Here is a 26,566-nt window from a genome sequence, read left to right on the forward strand (position 1 = left end):
ATTTTAATTCACTTTTTTTATGTGATTGGAGGACTAGATGGTGCAACATTGAAAATACAGTTACAAAAATGCTCTATTTGTATATGTAGCTCACAAAAAAAAAAAAAAAAAAAAAGGAAAATTGGCTTTAAAAAAGGGGAAAATTGTAATGTAACTATACAAAACGAAAAAGAGCATCAAACGGTTTCAACGGTTAGCTTTCTGCCACGTCATAAATACAAGCCTTCATCGTCCAAATTTCATACAAAAATGGCCAATGTTGTGTGGGTCCTGCGATCCTCGAAGAACAAACGAATTTCAGATCTAAACCGTCCAATATCCAGATGCCATTTAAATTCCATCCCATCCGTCCATTTCCTCTTTCTCACAAAAAAAAAATTGCTTACACGTCAGCTGACAGAGTCTCCAACGTGGCATTAAACTGCTTCTAAATTCCGGAGTTGAGGTCCGAAGTATAAATTATCAGAGAAGGAGACTTAGTTTATTTTATTACCCAAAAAAAAAAAAAAAACAAATACGAAACGAAGCCGAAAAAACAAAAAAATTGTCTACGGAGCTGAGAGAGCGACAGTAAGACAGTAGAACTCCGACGACTTTCTTCTGTTCGATGCTTGAATCCATTAGAGAAGCTTTGAAATTCAGTGAGTTTCAGCTTCTTACGCTTGTCTTCTTCTCTTTTAGGGCTTTAATATTGCTTGAAACTTCACAATTTTGCTGTGGAATGTTCTGGATGTGTAGGATTAGGGTTTCAGATGTTCCTGTGCTGATTTTGTATTTTCTTTTTGGATTTTGAGTGATTTAAGTGTGTGTGTGTTTTGTGTTATCGCGAAGCTGTTTTTTGTTTGTGGCTTTCAGCTCTCTGTGCGCGAGTGCCTGTTCTCCTACTAATCTATAGTGAAATTGTGACTGAATTCTTTGTGTTGATTTTGTTTTATTTTTATCCAAATGGAGAGTTTCTTTTGTGGAATGAATGTCAGCATCTTATTTACTCCCACTGTTGAAATTTTTTAGTTGAATTGAGGATTTTAAGTAGTGATGCTATTGCCAATTATGATGTTATTTTTTGTAACAACTGTGTGCTATTGTCTTTTTATTGGTTCGAGTTTGTATTACTGTCTTTTCTTAATTTTCTGTGCATTTCTGATGAATTTCAAATGCTAATAGATTTGGTCATTTGAAGTGATTTCTTTAGTTCTTATGTTCAGATTTTAAGTGAATTATTTGTTATGCTGTAGTTAAAATTGTACGGAAATGAAAATGGATCCAGATCTCGTATTCATTCACAAATTTATTTAGGTTAAATTACCAATAGTGTCTTGTCAAAGCTTAGTGGGTGGGTGTAGTTCGTGGTGATCCCAAGATAGTAATTTGAAAACAAGAGATTTAATGGAAAACAGTATTGTAGTTTATATTTTTACTGTTATTTAATATATCCTTGAAAGGAGATTTAGAATCTGAAAATATTGAAAATATGTGATTTCTATTTTCAAAATTTTCACGTTTCGAGCCACAGAATACAAATACAATCACTATATTGTTTGTCATAAATAAACCTTCTAGATATAAATTCATTGAATTCAAATGAATCTAAAAACACAAAATTGAATCCAGATAAGATACCAAACAAACTCTTTTATTCTTTAGCTACACCTTTTAAGTCATCCTTAAACCATATTTTATCCCCATATATAAACCCACCGTTGGCTCATTGTGATATAAATAGCAGATAGAGAATGTGCCATATTCCCATTATGATAACAACTTGAAATGATACCGATGATTTATAAGACTTGGTTAAATTATAATGGTCAAATTGAAACCTTGGAGCATTTCATCCAAAAAAAAAAGATGAAGGAAGAAGAAGAAACCTAAAAGCATTGAACCTTTTAAAAAAAGTAGAGATCAAATTGGCACTTTAACCATTTTTTTTCCCAAAATAGTTTGATTGAATTCAATTAAAAATGAAATATATTGTTCTGTCTATCCTTATGAAGTTCTCATTTATAATAGGATCATCACAGTAAAATGCTTATTCTATTTTTATTTACAGTTCACACTTGAACAAAAAGTTCTAGCCTTTTCTTTTCCCTAGGAAGAAACAAAGAATTTCACTGTTGAATGAAATAACCACCAATGGTTGATTACAAAAAGGATCTCCAATTGTAAATTAAAGAAGGACTATGATCTTTAAAAGGCTGGAAATGTTTACACCAACAGAGAGTGTTAAATAAAACCAAATTCATCAATGTGGCAAAAGATGAGTGCTGAACGAACCTATCTCATTCCACACAAAATTTGATTTTTTTAAAATTATTTTCATGGTTTAAAATCTTTGTACTTTATAACTTATCTTCCTCTGATCCTCCAGTATTCCCAACAAAAAATGTTCATTTGCTGATCAGTGTGTTTAGATCGATGCATTAAGTACCTTAAAAATTGTGATATTCTCTTCCAGAAGCATAATCATTTAAGACACTTTCTTTTGAAGTAGGTAGTCTAGCCCTACAAACAAAACTACCGATCTAGTACTGAATCAATTGGTACTCCAAATTATAACTTACCTGCTCTTTTGTTCTTCTGGTTAGAGTATTGTTATAAAGTGCTGTGCAACCTTAGAGTAATAGCATTAGTTCCCATAAACTGGATTTGTATTTTAGTTTCACTTTTCATGGTACATTTTCTTCTTCATGATATTAGTTTTTTCATATTTAACATTCATATTGAATGGTTATATATTTCTCTATTTTTTGTCGTTTATTCATGTGAGTAGGTGAAGATGTGCAAGTGAAAAGATTGTGGCTTTCTGTAGATTTAAATTTGAGATAAATTGATCATGGGTGTAGAAGATACAACAAAAATTACCATTGAGAATACAAAAAATGAAGCCAAAGGAGAAGATTTAAAATTAAACACAGTTGAGACTGTGGAAAATGGAAACAATAAAGAAGATAAAATGAAAAATACTGTCGAGACCGTGGAAAATGGAACCACTGAAGATGATAAAATGACAAATACCATTGAGGCTGTGACAAATGGGACCAGTGAACTGGAAAAAACCAACAAGGCTGTGGCTAAGGGGGAGGAAAATGGAGTGAAGGAACCAGCAATTGAGCAGGGTGCTGATGTCGAGGCAGAGGTCACGAAAATGGAAGAAGAACCTGAGATCAAGGAAGATGAGGGAATCAATGAAGAAAACGTGAAGGATGAAAAGGAGGAAGCTAAAATTCAGGCAATGGAGGAAGATGTGAATCCAAATGATAAGAATGATGAAGAAAATGTGTATATCAAAGACGAAGGCAATATGGATCTCAAAGATGAAGAGAATGAGAATGCCAAAGATGGAGAAATCAAGGATGCCAAAGATGAAGAAATTGAAACTAAAGGTGAAACTGAGGATGCCAAAGATGAGGTAGAGAAGGTTGACAGCCATATGGAAGAGGATGACAAGGAATTGAAGGATAAAGATCCCAACGAAGAGAAAACAAAGAAAGGAAGAAAGAGAAAGGGTGCGGTTAAATCAAAAGGAAACAACAAAGTGGATGAAAAGGAGGAGGCAGAGATAAGGACTCCCATTATTGATCGCCCTGTACGTGAGCGCAAATCAGTTGAAAGGTTGGTGGCATCTATAGAAAGATATGCTGTGAAGGAATTCCACATTGAAAAGGTATTGTATTTTTCTTTTCTAGACTGTTTAGTATTCTTTCTAGGAAATTGATTCTATTTCTTTTTGTTGGAAACTGCAGGGCCGTGGTACTCCACTTAAAGATATACCCAATGGTATGCGCAATTCAGAACCATCTTCCACTTTGTTGTTGCGAATCCCATTTTGCGTTATATAATTTCTCCAACATGTTTATGATGGTCTATTGAGTACTGTGGTTCTACGTTGTCTTTATTTGTTGCTCAGATTTCTTTGAAGTATAAATTGTTAAGTCACTGTCTTTAATAGATTCATTATTCTTTCCTTTTCCTGAGCCTAAAGAGAAAAATTACCTTATCTAAAAGTATGAGCACAATTTTTTTTCCATGCCGTGGTTTGTTTTCTGAAATAACAACTGATGTAATGAGGCAGTTTAAAGTTGTTCTGTTTCAAGTCATTACTTGTTTTGCTTCCTGCGTGTACTACTTATTTATTGATATGATGAGTAATGAATAATATATATGTGTTAAATGAACTCTGAAAAAGAAGCCTTTTTTGTTTTAGTGGCATTCAAATTATCAAGGAAGAAGACTGATGACATCTTCAGGCTGCTTCATACAATTTTATTTGGAAGGAGAGGAAAGGTAACTTATAAGTGGTTTTCTTATGTGTTAATCATCTAGTTCCATGGTGAGTGATTCCTGAATCCTGAAGGTACACATGCATGCTATTAAGTGCTAACGAGCGGTACTGTTTGGTGTTGCCGATGTTTTGGCTTACAACTTCATAGTAATGTAGTTATGGAGTATTTGCATCTAAGGTCTATTGCTTTCCTTCTTTTTCTCCCTTTCCTCCAGGCATTTCAGATTAAGAGCAACATATCAAGGTTTTCAGGTTTTGTGTGGCATGGAGATGAGGTAAAAATATTGTATGTTCTATCAGTACGAAATGTTTGTAACTAGGAGCCATCAGTAATTAGTAATTACCAGAATTACATATTTTCAGCAGACGTTTCAGTTTCCCAGGGTTTTGTTTTCATAAAATAAGATTTCTCAAGGCTTTTGTTGTCATACAATTCCGTTTTCTTTGCAGGAAAAACAAAAGAATAAAGTCAAAGAAAAATTTGACAAGTGTAATAAAGAGAAATTATTGGAATTGTGTGATGTGCTAGATATTCCTGTTGTGAAGGCCACCACAAGGAAGGTATGTTCAATAATCTTTGTTGCTGTACTTGGACTCCTTGGTCTGCATTTGGAAAACTGTACAAAGTTCATAGATAATGAGTATTGAGTATGAAAAGTTCAGATCTATTACGTTCTGAAATTGTAATATCCAGACATAAGAATTTTCTAAAATTTGTATCCTAATAATGAGGACTTATTTCAAATTGGAATCACTGTTTGCCAATATCATATGCAATCATCACCTATTGTTCATGTACTGAACTTTCGTTCCATAACTAGCCTTTGGTAGTTTATCGAGTATTCTATGATCCCCGGACTCACGCTGTAACAGAATTTTTTAGAAAAAGTGATTTAGTGGGATTAGTTTAGTTTACGGTTCAAAGTTTGACATCCACCAACCGTGATATTTAATGTAATGTTTATGGGGTCATTCAGTAGTTTAAGATGACATTCACAGTTATTTTTCTTTTTTATTTTGTTGGGGGGTCTTAGGATCTGTGTTGGGTGAGTTCTAAATGCTAAGTTCATTGTTCAACTATTCACATGTTATACTTGGGCATCAAGGGCTTTTCTGATTATCCTTAGGTTTCTTTTGTACTAAATCTGTTAGGTCTTATCATCGTGAAATGAATTTTTATTTATTTATTTTTTAGGGTTTAATTGGGGTATAGTTAGGGGTTGTTCTCTTATATAAAAAACTATTCACATCTATAATTTATTTGGTTTGAACTCAAGCCCTCAACCACCTGCTCTGATACCATCTTAAATCGTTGATTGATCTAAAAGCTTAAGTTTATGGATGAAGGCAAATTTAATGTCATATCATCTAACAAATAATAAGAACAATGTTGTTTTAAACATGGGGCCATCCATGAAAATAAATTGAAGAAAAAGAAATTGAAACAACTTTTAGGCTTCAGCTAACCCAACAATGCTTTCATTGATTTACTTTGTAAAAACAACTTTCAAATAGCACATAAATTCACTAACTTAAAACTGTAGACTAATGAATAGACTTTAGAATAAATTAAACAATTTCTTGTGTCATTGCTAGATGGAAAGATTGTGTTGGCATTATTCTTATAAATGGTATTTGGAGGAGAATGAAATGTTGGGGAGATTTTTAACATTGAAACTCAAAGGTTTTGTTTTCTTTTTCAAGTAACATATATTTTTTCCATTGCATGAGTTTGATGTTAATTTTTTAAACTTCTTTCAGGAAGATATTATTGGCAAGCTCATAGAATTTTTAATAGCTCCTCACGCTACAACTACTGTTCTCCTTGCAGAAAAAGAAAAGGTCTTTCCCCCCTCCTGATTGCAAAAGAACTTAATCTTCCTAATTGAATGTTTCCTTTATATTAACTCAAGTCTGGATCTAGTTTCTTAATTTTTCTTGTGGTTAATTACAGTTGAGCAAGGGTAAAAAGCGTAAACGGGCAGTAAAAGGAGGAATATCAACTCCTGGAGACAGTAGTTCAAGAAATTCAGCAAAGGTGGCATTCTTATCTCTCTGAGATTGTAATTGATGAATTACCTTGGCCTTGTTTATATCCAATCGCTTGTGCAACATCCATTTCTGGAGCTAGTTTTTGTTTTTACACTTACCTGTTATGCCTTTTATATTCAGTAGAAGATAGATATATCAAGCTCAAGTATAATTGATGGTGCCTTTTGTTCTTCTGATGTCTTGCTGAGTTATGTTGGCTTCATGAAAGGATCTTTTCTTGTTCTTGTTCTCTTTTCCTTAAAAGAAATTTATTTGTTTTGGTTCTTGTCCTTGCATTTGAATATTTAGGAAAATTGTTGGCTTCATCAAATTCTGTATAAGGAAATGCAGGATGTGTTCAAGCTTACAGTATTGTTTACCTCATTTTCTTTCATTTGGAAAGAAGCAAACGATAAGATTCATTGAGAAGCCTTTGAATCGAGTCACTTCTTGCCAGTGACACACCTTTGTCTTCAGGGTTCAGAGAAAATAATTAAATTAGGCGTGTTTGACATGTCTTTTAAGGTGCTGATGGAAGACAAATGTATTTTTAAATATTAGTAGTGTTTGGTTAAAATTTTAAATAACTAGAAAGGGGATTGAAATTGATATAGTACTGTTTTAATTATCATTTATTGCAAGTTCTATAGTAGTGTTTTATTTATAGAAATTGAAACAACTTTTAGGCTTCAGCTAACCCAACAATGCTTTCATTGATTTAGTTTGTAAAAACAACTTTCAAATAGCACATACAATCACAAATTTAAAACCGTAGACTATTGAAAATAGACTCTAATTATAGTATAAAATTTTAATTTGAAGCAGCAGGCTTTGTGAATAAGGGTTTTTCTCCTGTAGTTTGTTACCATGGACCTTCAGGAGGAGCGAGAGTTTGTTAGCTACTATGGGCCAATAGCATTTCCTTAACCCTGCCTCTCGAAATATTACTTCCTCGATTCTCTGTTTCCTTGTCTATCCTTTTTTAAGTCTTTATGATAAGGATCCCTAGACCCTAACCTCCAGTGCACTTTACATATGCTAGACGAATGTCGGCCTAGTGGATTGTGTAGAGTTAGTTGTATGGGAGTGAGGTAAAATGTGTTGTGTGCGCGAATGTGGGTCTCGTTTTGTATTAGCAAAGACAATAGTGTCCGTTAGGTTGTTATTGTTTCTTAACCAAATAGATGTCTTTTTGGTTGGGCATACATGGGGTCCCTTGGTAAATAGAGTACCTCTAACTCTGAGGAAAGATGGGGAATACTTGGCCTCCTCACGTAGTATTTAGAGTGGCTGTATTTTCTTATTTAGTTTATATAAATACAAGAGGCCTCCCGAGACCTCACTTTACTAATTACAACTCAAAATCTTTAGTTTTTGATAGTTCATCTAGAAGTATAATCTTTTATGATGAAGTGTGATAGCTTAACTACTTTATTTTATTTCTGGGTTGACTCTAGAGTCGTAGAAAAAGGGGGAAGAGTGCAAGGTCTGAGATGACAAAAAATTTAAGTGATGAAGATGACGAGTCAGAAGAAGAGAAGGAAGCAGAAGAAGAAAATGACAAGGAGAACGAGAATGGAACCACAGAAAAATCTGATGATGAACTGTCCGAGCAGCCAGAAAGTGAAGATATCAATGACCCAACTGATGAATCTGAGGAAGAAAGACCCAGAGCAAGTTCAAAAAGTTCATCAAAAAAGAGGGGATCTGTAGGAAAAGCAAGAAGCAAGAAAGTTACAGGTTCCAATAAATCTGATTCAGCAAAATCTACAACAAAGAAGTCATCAGCAAGTCGTGCTAAGGTTGATGGCAGTGATGCTAGTCCAAAGGTATTCTCTAGGAAGAAGAATAGCGAGAAAGAGAGCAAGGCCTTGACTCCACCAAAATCTGCTGCCAAGGAGAAGCCTGGTATCTGTCATGATTTTTTCTGTTCTTTTTATTCTGTCCCATTCTTTTTTTGCCTTGGATATACAAATAAAAGAAATTGATGCGTTTCATTATTATTCTTCTGAACTCCAAAATTATGGTATTACATTAATCTATTCGGGACCCTAAGAGATTATGGCAACTGCGATCTACACTGCATTACTTATACCATTGTTCTATGTTTTAGGGAAGAAAATTGTAAAAGGGAAGGAGAAGACCAAGGAGGAGAAAACAAGGCCAAGTGACGATGAGCTCAGGGAAGCAATATGTGAAATTCTTAAAGTTGTTGACTTTACTACGGTAAGTGTCATGTATTCGTACTGATCACTAAGTTTAGTTGGCAAGCTCATTCAATACTTGATATTTAGTTGTAACTCTGCATGATTTTCTGGCTGTTGGATTTCATTCATTCGCTTCTGTTGGACGTTGGTTATAGTACTGCAGTACATATGTTTACAAGCATTAACGGTCACTTGATCTCCACTTCGTGGACGTTTAGGATTAAACTCATGCATATCTGAGCTATTAGATTCTTTCTTCTGTTAATGCAACGTATAATGACTTTTAACAGCTGTAGTAGAGTACATGTATATTCACTGGTTTGTATTTAGTATTATGCAATAGAAGCATCCAAAAGCCTAATGATGCTGACAAAAGGTGGTTGATAAAGCAAATAGTTGTGGTTCTAGACATTGTTAGTAGGTTTGAAGGACGAATGGCCAAGAGTTTGGAGAAAGACAGGAAAATGAGTTGAGGATTGAATAACAAAATAGGTGCTATATGTTGGCTTTTGAAATGGCGAGCAGCGTAACCTTAGTTTCTGAAACTCTCTGTCGAAGAATATTACATTTCATGCTTGCTTTGGATGGCAAATGTCATTCACCTTTTGGAATTGCCAAATAACTCAGTTTATATTTGTCTCGTGCAGGCCACCTTCACTGACATTCTGAAGCAGCTTGGTACGTTTCTTACCTATGTGCATTTTTTGTGGTTTGTGGAGTTTACAATTTACAAGTGCTGCATTTCATCCTCAGGAGAAGTTCTGATTGATTAGTTTTTTCACCACCAATTAAGATATCTACCAATAAATAGTAAAAATTATTATACTTTCTATAGAGAATCTTGAATCAATAAATTTTTTTGGTTTTGAAGTTCGTTTTAGATTTTCTTTTGTGATTAGTCATTTTAAACTTGCACATATTTCTGAAAGAAAACAAAACACCAATCACGTGTTTGGATGGATTACTTTTAAATTTAGAGTTTCTTTTCTAAGTATTCAAATAGAGAGTAGCTTTTTTAGTAAAATATTCATTTGTAGGATCTTGAAAACCTAAGAAGCATATATACAGATACGGGATACAAATACGACATGGACACGATGACATGTGGCAAGGCTTATTGAAATATACATTTTAAAAAATATACATAATTTTTATACCAAAAGAAAATTCAAAGTAAATGGATTTGATGCATATATGCTTAAAAAACTTAGCTGCTTGTATTTCACACTCAAAAGTTATTATCGTTGTCATGTGTCTTTTTAGTCTACCTATTAAATGTTCTATGTATGTCTAACACATCTGTTGTACTAACATAACAAATGTTCAATACGTGTCCAACAAGTATCGGAATGATTAAGTGTTCAACACGTTGGACATGGACAGCTAGCCAAACTAAAGTGTTTGTGCTTTTTTGTTGAAATTTCCAATCATGTTGTATAAAATGGTAGCCTCTGATCTGCTTGTGGTTTCTCAGCTCGGCAATTCAAGATGGATCTCACGACACAAAAGTCGTCGATAAAACTTATGATCCAAGAGGAGCTCACGAAACTAGCAGACGAAGCAGAAGAGGAAGATGGCGGTGAAGGTAGAGGCGAAGGCGAAGGTGATGCCGAGAAGGATGGTAAACAGGCAGCAGGAGGAGGAGGTCAAAAGGTGGAAACTTGAGTGAAGAGTTGGCCCTGGGATTTGTCTAACATATATGAAAGCCCTCAAAATCAGTCTGTTGTAAAGGTGGTGGATGTAATTTATTTGTTGGTATCATCATGTTTTTACTACTAATGAAAGGTTAGTGTTTTTATTAGAAAAACAAGGGTAGTTGTTACTTATAGGTGTTGCAAATATTGCAGCTTCTTTTTATACTGACATATAAAATCTGTTGGGAATAATAATTCCATGAATATATATAATACTGACCATTAAGGAAGGGCTTGCTTAGCCTTGAGGTTTTTAGGGCTTGTAGATTCATTTTTCATTTTTATTTTTAAGAGCCTATTTTCATTTTTTGGAATGTTTTTAAATGCAATGGAGTTCACTTCGTTGTTTGACACACCCATGCTATTTTTCTTTACTTCTGTTAATTCAACCCAAACTTTTTTTTTATTTTTTATTTTTTAGACTCTTCAAATAATTAGAGAAATTTAAATAGAAAATTCAATTAGATATTCTGTCAGATTGATTAGGTTTTGTTTTTATCTAATAATATAATTTAGTGTCTGATTGGTCTTGAAATTTGGTTTAGATTGTATTTGAGTACTGAGTTTTTTTTTTTTTTTTTTTTTTTTTTGGTAGAACCATTTTTTTAAGACAAAATTTCAATGTACACACATACAATTTGGGAGTTGTATTAATCTAAATTTGGTCTAATAATTTTAACTTTTTAAACTTTGAACTAACGGTTGACACCCTCAAACTTTTAAGTTATAATTGAATCAACCAACTTAGATTTTTTTTATTTTTTATTTTTATTTAGTTTACATTTGAAAATTGTTCATGTTTTATGTAGGCTTCAAATGTCTAAGAAAATTAGAAAGGGTGCATAAGTCAATTTTTAAAGAAAATCTTAATTGGGAGTCTAAACTGGTAAAATTATAAATCTCACATGCTATTTATCTATATATAATGCAATAGAGTGTGTACCTTAGTGTAATTGAGTTTTTTGTTAATTTTTAATAGGATGGTGGTGTAATCAAGATTCAAAATATCAATATCGATAAAAATATTAAGGTCCCAATTTGTGAAAATATCGATATCGACGAAAATTTCAAAATGTCGATGCGAGAGTAGAAACTTTTTTTAAAAAAAGGAAAAACAATTAGAAAATCATTTCAAATATTGAAAATTAATTATAAAATTAAAAGTCATGAAATATTTACCTATAAAATAATTGTAAATTATTTATTATAAAATAAAGTAGATAAAAAAATGAAAATCATAACATTAAACTAACATAACATAATTAGAATAGAAAAATTATAACATTAAACATAAGAGGGATATAAAAAAAATATAACATTAGACATAACACAACATAATGGAAAAGAAAGAAGAAAAAGATAATTCTACAAGTAGATAAAGCTTGAGAGAAAATGAGAGGAATATTAGATAACTCACATTAATTCAAGTTTGCGAAAATTCAATAAAAAATATTTGAATGAAAATACGAGGTTTTTTGAAAATAAAGATTTTGTATAATAAAAGGGAGAAAAATTTCTCTTACATTTCCCTTTAGCTAGTATAGCTAATGGTAAAAAAAGAAAAAAAATTGAGAAATCGAGAAAAATTGAAATCCCTTTTACCGAAATTTCGAGCTTTTGATATTTCAAGAAGTCAACCCAAATTTTGAACTACGGGTGTAACAAATGACACCTGTTTTTTTTAATTAATTAATTTCTAATTTTTTAATTATTAAATAAAAATCCTTTTCTATTTCTTCTCTCCCACTTCTTCTCCTTCCTTCCTTTCTCAAATCTTCACCCTCTCATCACTGCCACCCGTCAACGTCCACTTAGATGGCTTATTTTTTTAGCAAGAGAAAAAATGATAACTTAAAAAACTCAAATTGGACAAATAAATATCACTCATCAAGCCAAAACGAGCACAACTCAATTGATATCCGAGTGTACTAGAAACCACAAGATCTGTGGTTTGAATCTCCCTACCTCCAATTATTGTATTAAAAACAAAAAAAAAATATCACTTTTCAATGTATCTATCTATGTATAGTGCAACTGTCATACCTTATTCATGAGTTATATGCACACAATTTCTCTCATTTGAAATGTATTATAGGTAAAATTTAAATCTCACAAAAAGGCCGAAGGCCATGAAAAGACCCTAATAAGAATAGAAAATAAGTTAAAATATGACTCCATAAGAAGTAAAACAATTCTCATCCTCAAATCCTTAAACTTCAATATTCTTTCACTCTTCGACTTAAGCATCAGAATGTGCGGCAAGTATCATACCCTTCTACATGATTCTCTTTCTTTTTCTAACCACGTTTTTTTTTCTCTTAAAAAATTTTATCGTTATTATCACGTGGAAGTCACTCTCTGTCTGAATTTCAATAAAATGGTTATCCATTGTTATTAATTCTTTTAAATAATATTTTGTAAAGTATTTTAAAGAAAAGTTTGGGTGAGATAGAAACAAAACATGTCCACTCAAAAGTAATGGAGCACTTGATTTGTAGTGACCAATTAAAGGGAAGAAAGCAAAAATTATTCAAAGTGGTGGGGGGCACATATGATACGATATACACGCATGGCTTTCTTCATCATATTTCATAATTAAGATTTTGGAACTTTCCAAATCTATCCAAAAAGAATGATTAAGAAAAAAAAAAAATTGCTTATTCAAATGACATGAATATTAAAATAGGACATATTATTATTTTTTTTATAAAAAAATTACATTAAAAGAATGTTAGTTGTTTTAAATGATAATCTGCTGAAAATATTTTCAAGTATAGCAAAATGTCATTGTCTATTAGTAATAGACAACAATAGATTGCAATAGACATCTAGATTTCTGTCGCAATCTATATTTGATATACGGTGATAATCCCCTAAAAAAATTATGTATATAAATTTAAATAAATCTTAGGTTTAATTATAAATTTAATCCCTTAGAATTTAGTCCCTGAATTTTAAGAGTTAAAACTTAGTTCTTATAGTTTGATAAAATTTTTGTACATAATCTCTATTGTAAGAACTATTTATGAAGATTCTATCAAACTATAAATACTAAATTTTAATTAAATGATAGAGATTAAATTTTAATTATTTACTATTTATCTCTATAATATCTTAAAAAGTCATATACTTTTGGTAGTGCCCTCAATCTCTAGGCATTGGTTAAGCTACTCATAGGAACTCACTCCACTTCCATTCCACTCACAACTAAATTAAAGCAATATAAAATGTGCATGTTCATTACTTCATAAATTGTAGTTTATTTAAAATAAATTGTCCTATTTTTATATGAATTACCTATCTATAACACATATAAATGCAACTATGAGAAGAATTTTTAAGTTCCTTTTTTACTTATGTTTTTAATAAATTTTTATTTTATCGTATGCTGACGGATACTATTCTTCAACCTCTATGTGTAATATGTTGAGAAAAATTGAATAACAACAATCTATACTCACAAGATGTGACTTTCAAATGAATACGAGTACACATAAATTGATACATTCATTTGAAGTGTTTGTTGAAAAAAATCAAATGTAGGTACAATATATGACTATCGAATACAATTGTTGAGGTGAATGTAGTTACAAATGGACTGGTACGTCTATTATAGATATATTGAGAAAGATTGAATAAAGTATTTTTAGGTACCTATTAAATAGGTATTAATTTAGCCAAATAAGCAATTCTATTTAGTTCTAATATCAATGAGCATTAAAGGCTATTCATGGCTCAAGCTTTGCAAATCAAAGTGGTAACTAGTTTGGGGAAATACGTCTAATCTCTATGGTAAGAAATGTTGCGATTTGAATTTTTTTAAAAGGAAAAAAATTTAGAAATAAAGAGATTCTTTAATAAGATAGAGTAAATGAAGTATTAATTAAATCGCTCCTAATGATAATGTTTCTTATGGGAAAATATTTTATATTATGGTAGTATAAAAAATTCTTCATATTACTTTCATTTATTGTGTGTCATGTTAACACGTTTTAAAAATATATAGTGGGATCTATTTACATATTTCTATTGTGAACACAAGAAGTAATATGGAAGTACTAAGGAATTTTCTCGTCTTGTTTAAAATTATTCAAATTATTGTGATGACTTGTCTACATTTATGGGTAGCTTTTGGTGAGGTTCGTCGAGTTCTAACGGAAAATCTATTAAAAAAAATGAGAGGCTTTGATCAAGCTCTTCTTGTTAAACAAGTTTGGAGATTGTTATAGTTCCTTAAGTCTTTAGTAAAGGAGTATTTGCATTCATATGATTTTCTATCCCATAGGGTGGGTTACAATCTTTCTTACGTTAATGGGGAATAGAATTTTTGCAGATGGGACTATGAGAGGTTTGGTGTTGGGAGGATACAAAAATGTTTATTTCCCCAAGATCCCAAGAGAATGACTAAATGATCATTCGAACTTCTTTGTTCGAGTCTTCTTAGTAATGTAGATATGTTAAATGATATGATATTAAATTTACCATCACCCAACAGATGGTACAAAGGATTCTATTCTGTGTTCAAATCATTCAAAATTGTGCAATGTTATTTCTTTCTCAATTAATATTGATTCTGGTGATCACAGGTAGGGGTGTTCAAAAAACCTAATGACTCGAAAAAACCAACCAACCCAACCCATTCGGTTTGGATTGGGTTATGAACTCTTTGGGTTGGGCTGGGTTCAAATAAATGAAAATTTATGGCTAGGTTGGTTCATGGATCACCTAAAATAACCCAAACGAACCCGAACTTATTATTAACTTTAAAATATCTTTTTTGTGTTTTGCTTATGTATAATAAGATATACGTATATCTATTTTAGTTTTCTTTAATTTTATCGGTTTTTTAGATAATTTATTCTTCAAAAACTCTTAAAAATAGTTTTTTTTTTGCACTTTAAAAAAAGATTATACATTATATAAATTGAAATTGAGTGGTTAATTTTAATTCATATATGAAAATAGTTATATCGAATTTTTATGTATTAACAATGTACTTCTTGTTTTAACAAAAATTTAAATAAATGACCCGAGTAACCTGAACTAACCCAACCATGAAACATTTGGGTTGGATTGAATTCATTTTTTTAATAAGGGTTAATTATTTAAGTTGAGTTTAAAAAGTCCAACCCACGAACACCTCTAATTAGAGAGAGTGTTAGATGATATAATATTAAATTTTTCTATACTCATTATATTTTGTCTCTAATCAATCCAAATGGGTCCTTACAACATCTGTTGCCGCTGGAAATCACAAGCCCTTACGATATCTGTTGTTGCTGGAGATCTTAGAGGAATATTGTGAATGGGTTCTTTAGAAGTAGATGTCGACATTATTTTCATCCTAACAGATTGGGCTAGATTAGGGGCGATTGTAAAACATGTCCAAGGTCAATGTTAGATATTATAATGCAAATTTATCTTCCATCGTTAGTTTAAATTTTTGGGTCAATCGATGATTTAACATGATATTGGAGCAAATGGTCCAAGAGCTACTATATTTAAACCCCCTCATAATTAACAAGTGAGGGAAGTGTCAGATTATATGACGTGAAATTTACTGTTTCAGGTCAAGCGAAAACTAGTTGTTGCTTAGGAGAAAATCCTGAGAAATTGGCCAATTTTAATAAAAAGAAGGAAAAAAAAAAAACTAATTGCAAAAATGGCCAACCCCAAAAAATCTTATTTTCAACAAAACCTCGAGTACAAAAATGCCCTTGTCCAAATCTTGCACAACGGATCCTTAAATCAAGCAACAAAAGTTGTTAATTAAATCCAATAACAATAATAAATCGTCAAATCTTAAACCAATATAAAAATTATTTATTTTAATTTCAAAATCTTCGGTAAATCTATAACATCTAGATCATAAAAGTATATATATATTTTTAAAAATAGCATTAATAAGTAGTATAGATTAATTAAACAGAAGGGAATTATCAATGCTCATCATATTATATTCTAATTTCATACAAAAAAAATCTTAATATTGTAGGTTGGGGATTAATTCATTACAAAAATTACTAATCTTCATAGAATTGGTATTTCAAGCATGTTCTTTGAAAGAAAAGTAAATTACACATTAGCATTGAAAATAGGTAAAATAAATTCATTTAAGCTTCCATGCATACACCGTTTCTTACAAAGAAAGCTACATAAAATTAAATAGGGAGTCATGAATTTTTTTTTTTTTAAAAAAAGAGTAAATTACACTTTGTACTAAAAAAAAAAAAAAAAGTTTAATAGACCCCTAAAATATTAATTTTGTGTGAAATTTATTTTACACGTAATTGAGAAATTAGTAAGGCCTATATAGTTGCCATTTATGCTCGATTTTGTAACTATTTTGTTTTTAATTTTTAAAATTCTTTCTTATCTACTTATTATCATGTTTTCAAAAATCAAACCAAAATTTGAAAATTAAAAAAAATAGTTTTTAAAAATTTGTTCTTGTTTCTAGAATTTGGCTAAGTATTCAATATTTTTACTAAAGAAATATACAAATCATAGTAGAAAAACATAAGAAAATAGGTTCAGTTTTCAAAACCAAAAAATCAAAAGTGAAATGGTTACCAAATGAGGTCTTATTTGTTTTTAAAAATTGTGTTTGTTTTTTTACCCTTTCATCTTTATCACTATAGTACGTGGGTTATAGTCTCTGTTGTGGCGCAAACTAATTTAATTAATTATAGGTTATAAATAGTTGTAAACACCACTATTATATTTGGAGCCCTAAACATGAAATAGATTATAATATTCACTCCACCAACTCCAAATTACAAACTTGAACGTTTAGCCAAATTCTAAAAGCAAAAATAAGTTATTTAAAACTATTTTTATAGTTTTCAAATTTTGGTTTAATTTTTTAAAACTCCTAAAAATGGTAATAAAACAAAGAATTCAACAGATGAAAATAGTATTTATAACCTTCATTTTCATAAATAAAAAAACCTTAGCAAGGCATAAACTTGTCATTAAACAAAAAAATCACATACAAGAAAAATTAAAGAAAATAAATACTCTTTTAGTCATTGAGTTGGTTTAAAAGGTTTCTCAGCAAATAAATCAATGGTTGCAAAATTGATTGTTAAAATATCTAAAATTTTGGATATGGGTGATAACGGGTTTGATTTTGTCGGTTTTGAGGTCAACCAAGAACCAAACCAAACCAATTGATTTTACAAAGAAGATATCCAAACTAATTTCCAACAAAGAACAAAATCATTGGATTAGTTTATTATCTGGTTCTCGATTTTTGGTATTTCCGTTTTTCTTCCAATTTTTATTTTTATTACCCTTTGTTTTGAATTGATCCTTTTTACTAATTTAAAATTAAAATCGGGTCTATTTCCTTTTTCATAAATTGAAAATCGACCTTTTTTCTTTGCAGTTTTCTAAATAAAAAAACAAACAAGACCACAATAATGAGTTTTTTTTTAAACAACAAATATACATACACCATAATAATTAAAATACTAAAAGATAATTTATTTTTAAGGATATATATATATACCATTGGATCGGTTTGGTTTGATTGATTTTTCTAATAAAAAACTGATCCGAACCCATACTTTTTTGTTTTCGTCAAATATAAACTAAGATTTTCAATTTTATACTAAAAAACGGATTGGTTTGGTTTTTTTTTTTTTTTTTTTTTGTGGTTCCAGTCCTAGTTTTGGAAGCAAATTAGGAATTTAACATTTATTTTTTCCTTCTCCATTGGTAGCATTTAGCAACTTGGCAACTTTCCCATCCTATTCCATCCCCTACAAAAATCTCACACCCATATTATTCACCTCTTCACTTTACCAATCCAGAAACCCTAATTCCTCCTTCCCTTTCCATGGCGGATTCCGACAACGATTCCGGCGGCGGCTGCCAGAAATCTCCCTCTCCACGTGAGCACGACCGCCTCCTCCCGATCGCCAACGTCGGCCGGATCATGAAAAAGGCTCTCCCTGGGAACGCCAAGATCTCAAAAGACGCCAAAGAAACCGTCCAAGAATGCGTCTCTGAGTTCATCAGTTTCGTCACCGGCGAAGCCTCCGAGAAGTGCCACAACGAGAAGCGAAAGACGATCAACGGCGACGATTTGCTCTGGGCTATGGCGACCTTAGGGTTCGAGGACTATGTCGATCCTCTCAAGTTTTATCTCCAACGGTTTCGAGAAATTGAAGGCGAGAGGACCACGCTTGCGTCACGTGACTCCGCCAACGCCGCCGCTAACTCCGCCGCAGCTGCCAATAGTACGTTTTTCGACGGCGGTGGGGAATTCGGGGATGGGATGGGGATGACGATGATGCCTCCGAATGTTTATGGTTCTAATGGGCCGCGTTGGGATGGGCCTGGGTTTACTACTACGGGTCGGCCCAGGTAGATGGCCCAGCCCGGCCCATTGGCTTTGATTGGGCCCAGCACTATACACTACTACATTCATTACCATTACCAATCACCATGACGGCGAAATCTCCATTTTATCCTCCATAAAATGAAGATGGGCAGCTGATGGAGGTTTAAGTCTTTTTAATTTTATAAAATTATAATGACGTAGATAAATAATAATAATAGGCCATGAATTTAATCTATTTTTATTTAATAAATATGCATTTTATAATTTTTATAACAATTATAAATTATGTTGAATCGTTACTTTGCTTCCTAAATTTTTTTAGTTGGTTTTTTTTACTTCTTTTTGTTTGATTTTTTTTTTAAAAAATAATTTCTTAAACATTCTATCCTTGGGACTAATTATAAATTCATTTTGTTAGCTCTAGGTTAATGCTTACCCTTTGTTGTTTTTAAGAATTGAGTCTAAAATTAGGCTCTGATGATAGTTTAAATATTATGATTTTTGTTTTTATATTTTGCTTTTGGTTCATTTTGGTTATATCGTGCTCTTTATTTATTCTTTTTCATTTTTGTTGTTTATAGAAATGTGTTTTGTCTTGTTCTTGAGTGTTCTATTCAGATTCATAAATAAACTATTAATGCCTATTTATTTGTTGTACACGTTCAACTCATATTTTACACAATTATTAAATTATGTTATAAGTTTGTTGATCATATAAAGAATAGTATTTTGTATATATCACATGCAAGGATTACATGTAAAAAATGATAAAATATATTTAGAGTTCTTGAATAAACATCTTAAGAATAGGGGTGAACATGACAGACCGAAAAATCGATCCGATCCGACCGATCCAAATCGGTCGAAATCGAGTCGGACGGACGGTGATTAGTGAAGTTTGGTCGGAGTCGGTTTGGCATTATTTGAATCGACTTCCACGTCGGTTGGTGAAGATGGTCTGACCCGACCGATATGTGCTTTTTTTAAAAAAAATCACTATCACGTCACACGTGCCTTGTCTAGGATTTCTACTTTCTGTTTCTATCTAAAAATGAAGCCACAGCCGTCAATTGGAGTTCCACTGCCCTGTTTTTTTTCTTTTCTGTTTCTACTTCCTATTTCTAGCATACTAGAAATTTTCTATTTATAATGATAACGATTTATAACTAAATATAATTTTTACCTAAAAGCACTAACTACTTAGCACTAACAACTAAGTGGTAAAATATAAAAAATTAAATATAGCATTTTTTCTAAGTCTAATTTAGACTATTGAAAATTTATAAAACTCACTTAGATTGTCTAAATATTTTTTTTAAAAAGAAAAAAATCCAAAATCGACCAAACCAACCGATCGGTCAGCTGGTTGTGCTTTTTTCTCAGACGACGGTTGGATCGGTTTGACAAGGTTTAGAATCGATTATACTTGGTTCGGCGTCGATCTGGTCGGAAAATCGATCCTGACCGGTCGATGATCACCCCTACTTATGATTGTTGAAAAATTGGGAAAGTATGTGTAAGTGAATAGTTGAACAAAAAATTACAAACATGCTATAAAAAATCACACCTTTTTTAGGTTACAAAGAAAAACTATCCTAACTCAATCCGACTTCATTCTACACTCAAGACATAGACTTCTTAAACCATCTCAACTCAATTTTGCACTCCAAACATGGGCTTCAATAATAATAAGAATAAAAATAAGAATAATAACAACTCAATTCAACTAAACTTACTTCAATTTTGCATGCCAACCGCAACCTAAAAACTAAAGATCTATGATTAACTTTCAAAATACATGGACTAAGGTTCTAGTTTGAAATGATTATAGTTTTTGAAATAATTGTTGCCGGATTTATTTTTCAGAAAACGAGATGTTTGGAAATTTTTAGTTTTAAATCTAAAAATTAAAACCATATTATAGTGTTTTGCAAATAAAAAATAAAGTGTTGTGATTTAGCTTGATGATCAAAGTAGACATATTATTTTAATTATTTTTGTTTTGGAAAAACCACCTTTTAATGGTCAAGTTTTGAAGAATAAGTGTGTTTGGTTTTCAAAACATACATTTTTAGTTCTCAAGTTTTTAAAATTAGGTACGTTTGGTCTCTTGGTTTTCAAGATATATCTTTTTTAATTTCAAATTTTTAAGAATAAATTTAAAAGATCCTTAAAATATTTATTATTATTATTTTAAATAATTGCATTACATTTTACATTAGAAAAATAAGTTAGAAAAATAATTTTCGAGAGGAGGTAAATTTTTAAAATAAAATTTCTAATTTGAAATAATAAAGAAAATTACTACAATGACTTTTAAACCTACTTTTTCTTAACAAAATGTATATTTTGAAAACATAAGAATCAAATACACACATTCTTAAAAAAATTCGAGGACTAAAAAAAATACATTTTCAAATCTCAAAGACAAAACATACATATTCTTCAAAATTCAAGGACTAAAAAAGTTTTCATTACTTTTATATTAATATTAAATATCAAATTTATTATAAGATAATATTTTAAAGATTGATATGCTTTAAATTGAGAAGAACTTTTAGATCAAATTTAACAAAAAGAAAATTGTTTTAAAAAATTAAATCAATACAAAATAAACGTGAAAAAAAAAAAAAAAAAGATTTCCAACTATTTATATTTACTTCCAATAGATAGCAAATCGTTAAGGGAATTTTCAAAAGTTAAGGGTGTGCTTAGATAACTTTTTGAAGTGTTTAAATTTGAAAAAGAAAAAAGTCATTTTGAAAATATTTGTGATGCTTGGCTACTTCTTAAATGCCTTCCTTAGAAATGAGTTTGAAAAATAAGTCATTTTGAGGAAAACACTCAAACCCCTATTTTAAGAAAATAGATTTTTTAGTGATTGATCGGAAATCTATCCAATTGCTCTCTATCTTTTTCATTTTGCCCCAGAACTTCTCAATGAGATCGATTTGATGTTAGTTTTTGCTTTAATTTGAGATTAGATTTAGATCGTTGTTTCTCTTTTATGCTCGGGTTTACTTTTGGTTGTGTTTTTCTTATTTTTTGAGGTTTGTTTTGGTTTGATGGTGTTCTTTCTTGTTTGATTAGGAAATTGGTGATGCAAAATTGATTCACCTCTATATATTAATCTCTGTTGCGAATTTCTTCCTATTTCAATTTGTCATCTCTTAAATATAAACCTTTCTTGCATTTATCTTAGATGTTTATGCTGATTTTTTTTTCGGATAGTTTACAATATAACGATGTTTTTCTTAAAAAGAAAAAAGAAAAAAGAAGAGATGTTGAGCAAATTTGATTTTTGTACTAGAGTTTCTAATATTGATTAATTTTTATTTGTTAGAGATGTCTATGAATATAGTTGCAAATAGAGATGAAAAAGAAAAGTAAATCAAAACAATTTGGAATGATATTGTAATTGATACATTTATCTATGTTTATATTGTTGAAACTATCAAAGGAAAGAGGCCTAAGTTGGATGGGAAATATGATTAGAACATTTCGAAAGAAAATGGGTTTAAATTACGATTCATCCGAGACAAACTATTGATACAACAAATGAGTCGTGGGAAGATAAATTAAAGGTATATCATTTATCTATATAGTTTATTTATTAAGCAATCCAAACACATTCTTAATATTCCATCTCGTCTTGAAATACCCATTAAATTAATACGTCCCATTCCGTATGTGGGTATATTTGTGGGTTGCTCTTTATCCGTCCTTTCTCATCGTAAAATATTCCATCTCGTCTTGAAATACCCATTTAAGCAGACACCCACCGAGAAATCTCCAATCCCCTACTGCCTACCTTCGTCGTCGCTCTCGCCACGCCACGTATTCAGATCATCCATATGAAGATTTTCACCGTTGGGTAGATTTGTCCGAGGGTAGTCGGAGCCACCTACTTGCAGAGGACCAAAATGGTCTAGATCTGTTCGTTCTTCAGAACTGCATCCGCCGACCTGTCCAATGGTTTCCCTGTTGCTAACCTGCCCTTATTCCGATCTGTGTTCCGTGGATCTCTTGCCCGCCGATCAATTTTCTGTCCTTCGTGAAGCTCTGTCTAATGACTATTTGCGCTTGGCCGTGGGTCTCAGCATTGTGCTCTATCTGTGATCTTAGTATTCTATTTTGAATCTTACTATGGGATTTGTGTTATTTGTGGCATTGGTACAAATGGAAAAAAATATATATATATATATTTTTTTAATATTTTGATTAAATTACAAATTTGGTTCAATTTAGATCTCATAAATAGTTCGTATAGTTTGATAAAATTTTCTATCCATCGTAAAGATTTTTTTATAGAAATTTTTTCTAATCATAGAGACTAAATTTCAAATTATAGGAACTAAATTTATAATTTAACCTTATTTTTGAATTAAAAATTAGTTTTCTATGTTTATTTTTTCTATCATTGCAATTATAGTTCCACTTTTTCTTTCGCTTTTTGAAAAGGTACTTCATTATTATTCATTCAATATAGTTTTTAGGGAAAAAAAAACATAAATTTTTATTTACTTATATGATTGCCCTCATCAAATCCATATCTAACTTTCTAAATCTTTTTATCCAATTCATATAAAATAATGCTTTTAAATGGGATGCAAAATGATCCATACATTTAAAACAATACCTATATGGCTAACTAGTTACTAGAGGGTTTATTAATTTATTTAATGAAATGATTCCTCACATCTCTGTTTGATTTCTTTATATGTCCAAAAATAGATGAGGAATCAATTTGATTTATGTCATTTTAGTTCAACCATTCGAAAAATTAATCTATCAAACTTTAGTATGATACTTATCAACTAAATTATGTTGGGATTATTTTTTTCTACGATGTGATGTGGGTATAATCAAACCTACAACCTCGAGATTGATACAAACTTTCTCATTTTTTTTTAAAAAAATATATTTTTTATGTATGATTAGAGAATGCATGAAGATAAGTATATCCTCAAAAGTACTCAAATATTACTCATTTTTTTAATTACATTTATTTTGATTTAAGATGGTGTTTTGACAAAGGTTTTACATGTTGATGTCCACACATACATGCAAATGTTGATCGATAGACACGTCGAGATTTCAATTTTATATCGATGAAAATATTGATGTATATGAATATTTTTTTTAAAAAAAAATAATTTATTAATACATTAAATTAATAAATGAATATTTTATGCTTTTTAAAATTTTAAAATGTTTATTATTTTTATTATATTCACTACACCTTGTTCCTATTTTTTATGTTTTATAATTTGTTCATGATAAAACTACAATGTCAATTCATTCTACATAACAACGTTGAATTCATGAAAAAATCTAAGTAAATAAACTTTTTTAAGTACATCAGTTATAAAGATAGAAGATCAAAACTTCAATTTTTAATTAAAAGCCTATAGTTGAGTTAAACTTAGCTTAGCTATTAAAAAAAATAATACCATGAGTTTAACCCATTTTATTTAGAACTGTTTTTAAATATAAAAAAAATAAATTAAAATATTTATAAGATATAGCAAAATTTTAGAACTATCAATATCAGATATTGATAGTGTCACGTATTTCATTGATAGTTCTAAAATTTTGCTATATTTTGTAACCATTTGAAATAATTTCCGTTTTATTTATCTATTTACTTGGTTTTTGGGACACAATCACATGCAAAGCACAAAACACCAAACATTCCTTTATTTAAAAAGAATTATTAAATTTGATTTTAACCGACATATGTTCACGAGCCTTACGAAAAAGAACAAGTGACTGGCTCAACCAGTAATCCTCTGCCGTGTAACGACTAGTTTACCCGTGATAGCCGGTCCCCTGTCCCCAACGGTCACTTTATTTATTTATTTATTTCAGTCGTCTTCTTCAGTATTTCTGTAAACAACTAATAACGTTCAGTTTTTTCTCAAACCTTCGCCTTTATATATATATATCTTTCACCATTCACATCTCAAATTCATTCCCAATTTCGATCCCATTTTTAGCTTTATATTCCCGACGGCCGGTCAAGAAAACAGAGTGAAATTCCCGGCGAAGAGCATGGATAAATTTGCTCTGTTTACTGTTCTGATTTTGTTTTCGCCATTTACCGGCGTCGTTTTCGGTTATGATTCGCCGGCCGCCGCCCCAAAACCCACTAAAACGGCTCATTCTCCGTCTCCGGCGCATTCTCCGGTTGTTTCGCCGCCGAGTCCCTCGGCATCTCCGTTGAAACCTCCGATTGCTTCTCCACCGGCGATAACTCCGGCAATTTCTCCGGCATTTGCTACCCCACCATCTGTAGCTCCCCCGAAGGCTCCGGCTTCGGCGCCTGTTTCTTCGCCGGCAGTAAGTCCGGTAGTGAGTGAAATTTCTCCGGTTTCGTCGCCGCCGTCTCCTCCGCCTTCCGATGCTTCTCCGGTGGCCACTCCGGTTGGCACTCCAGTGGAACCAGAAATTCCGGCAAATCCGATCTCGGGAGGAACTCCGGTGGGGACACCGTCGATATTCCCGTCGAGCAGCAGCCCGCCAATGTCGACTCCGGCTAGCCTAGCACCGGAAACGGCGGAGCGGCCTGGAAACGACGCGTCGGCGTCAGGGAAGTGCAAGATTGGGGTGGAGGTTATTTTGAGTGGGCTTTCTATTTGGGCCGCTTGGGCCTTTTGAAATTAGGCCCAAATGTTGAGCTTTTTTATGACAGCTGTGAGATTATTGTATTCTTTTTGACAGAATATGTGGCGTTCTTTTTTTATTCAATTTTATTATATGAATATAATGTTTTTGGGATATTTAAATAATTTTATTGGACCATATAAATAAGGTTGAAATCATGATTTAAAATTTTCATCAAAATCTCTAGATTCTGAAGGATCCAAAATTTTGATCAGAGAAAATTTCGTTTTTCGTGTCATTATTAATATAATTTCAAGAAATTTATAAATTTTGAGAATATTTCAATTCTCTCCTCAAGTTCAATTTCGAGCAATTTTCAAGAAATTTTGATATTTTGAAAAAAATTTCGAACTTTTTAGTTAACTACGTTAACGCAATTTAAAATTTTCAATTTTATCATCTCATTACACACAATTTTTGTTACTTTTTCTAATTTCCAACTTTTATCAAATTTTAGCTTTATTTTTTACTCAAAACTTTCATTTTATAAGAAAATGAATTTGAAAAAACCATAAAAAAAGAATATATATTTATTTTTAACATCATTCAAATTTTTTTCTTTAAATTTTCACATTATTTCACCTCAAAATTGAATTATGTATTCATTTTTCTTTTTCCATCAAACATTTCATAGTTTTATACACCACTATTATTTTCGACAAAGAATTAAGCCTTTTATGTATTACTTTTTCTAATTTCCAACTTTTATCAATTTTTAGCTTTATTTTTTACTCAAAACTTTCATTTATAAAGAAAATGAATTTGAAAAAACTACAAAAAAAAATCTATATTTATTTTTAACATCATTAAAACTTTTTTCTTTGAATTTTCACATTATTTCATCTCAAAATTGAATTATGAATTCTTTTTTGTTTTACCATCAAAACTTTCGTAATTTCCACATAATTTCACTTCAAAATATTCTTAAACTTTATGTAATTATTTTTCTATTTCTTTTTTAAATTTATGCTCTCACAGGAATGTTTACACACATTTAAAATATGCATCTAAATGTTGTCTTACTTTATAGAAATTGTGATTAAATGGTCAACTAATTAAGCCAACTAATTATAACATTTCCCATCAATTTTCATATTTTTTTTTCTTGAAATTTCCATCGATATGTTAATAAAATCGAGACCTAATATTTATGTTGACATCGATATTTCAAACCTTGGCTAAAATACATTTTTGATCCTTGAACTTTATAAAAATAATAATTTAGTCTTTGAATTTTATTTGATAATGATTTAGTCTCTGTTAATTTCAAATTTGTAACAATTTGATCCTTTAATTTAACAAGTAATGGTTTAGCCCTAGTAGCTTACAAGTCGTT

General features: G+C 31.0%; 3 protein-coding genes across 3 annotated transcripts; all 3 read left to right on the forward strand.

The window, feature by feature from the left end:
* Nucleotides 1-482: 482 nt before the first annotated feature.
* Nucleotides 483-10,479, forward strand: LOC120089808 (ABC transporter F family member 4). Its single transcript, XM_039047210.1, has 12 exons — nt 483-641; nt 2,771-3,664; nt 3,744-3,777; nt 4,205-4,284; nt 4,498-4,557; nt 4,733-4,843; nt 6,044-6,124; nt 6,237-6,320; nt 7,771-8,221; nt 8,427-8,539; nt 9,168-9,198; nt 9,995-10,479. The coding sequence occupies exons 2-12, from the start codon at nt 2,834-2,836 to the stop codon at nt 10,183-10,185; spliced, it is 2,067 nt and encodes a 688-aa protein (XP_038903138.1). The 5' UTR covers nt 483-641; nt 2,771-2,833; the 3' UTR covers nt 10,186-10,479.
* Nucleotides 10,480-17,914: 7,435 nt separating this feature from the next.
* On the forward strand, nt 17,915-18,877 carry LOC120091221 (nuclear transcription factor Y subunit B-3-like). The gene has a single exon (XM_039049142.1). The coding sequence runs from the start codon at nt 18,058-18,060 to the stop codon at nt 18,589-18,591; it is 534 nt and encodes a 177-aa protein (XP_038905070.1). The 5' UTR covers nt 17,915-18,057; the 3' UTR covers nt 18,592-18,877.
* Nucleotides 18,878-24,618: 5,741 nt separating this feature from the next.
* On the forward strand, nt 24,619-25,224 carry LOC120090554 (calphotin-like). The gene has a single exon (XM_039048280.1). It carries the CDS (start codon nt 24,619-24,621, stop codon nt 25,222-25,224), a length of 606 nt encoding a protein of 201 aa, XP_038904208.1.
* The last annotated feature ends 1,342 nt before the right edge of the window (nt 25,225-26,566 follow it).

Source organism: Benincasa hispida, chromosome 11, assembly GCF_009727055.1.
Source record: "Benincasa hispida cultivar B227 chromosome 11, ASM972705v1, whole genome shotgun sequence".
Lineage (NCBI taxonomy): Eukaryota > Viridiplantae > Streptophyta > Magnoliopsida > Cucurbitales > Cucurbitaceae > Benincasa > Benincasa hispida.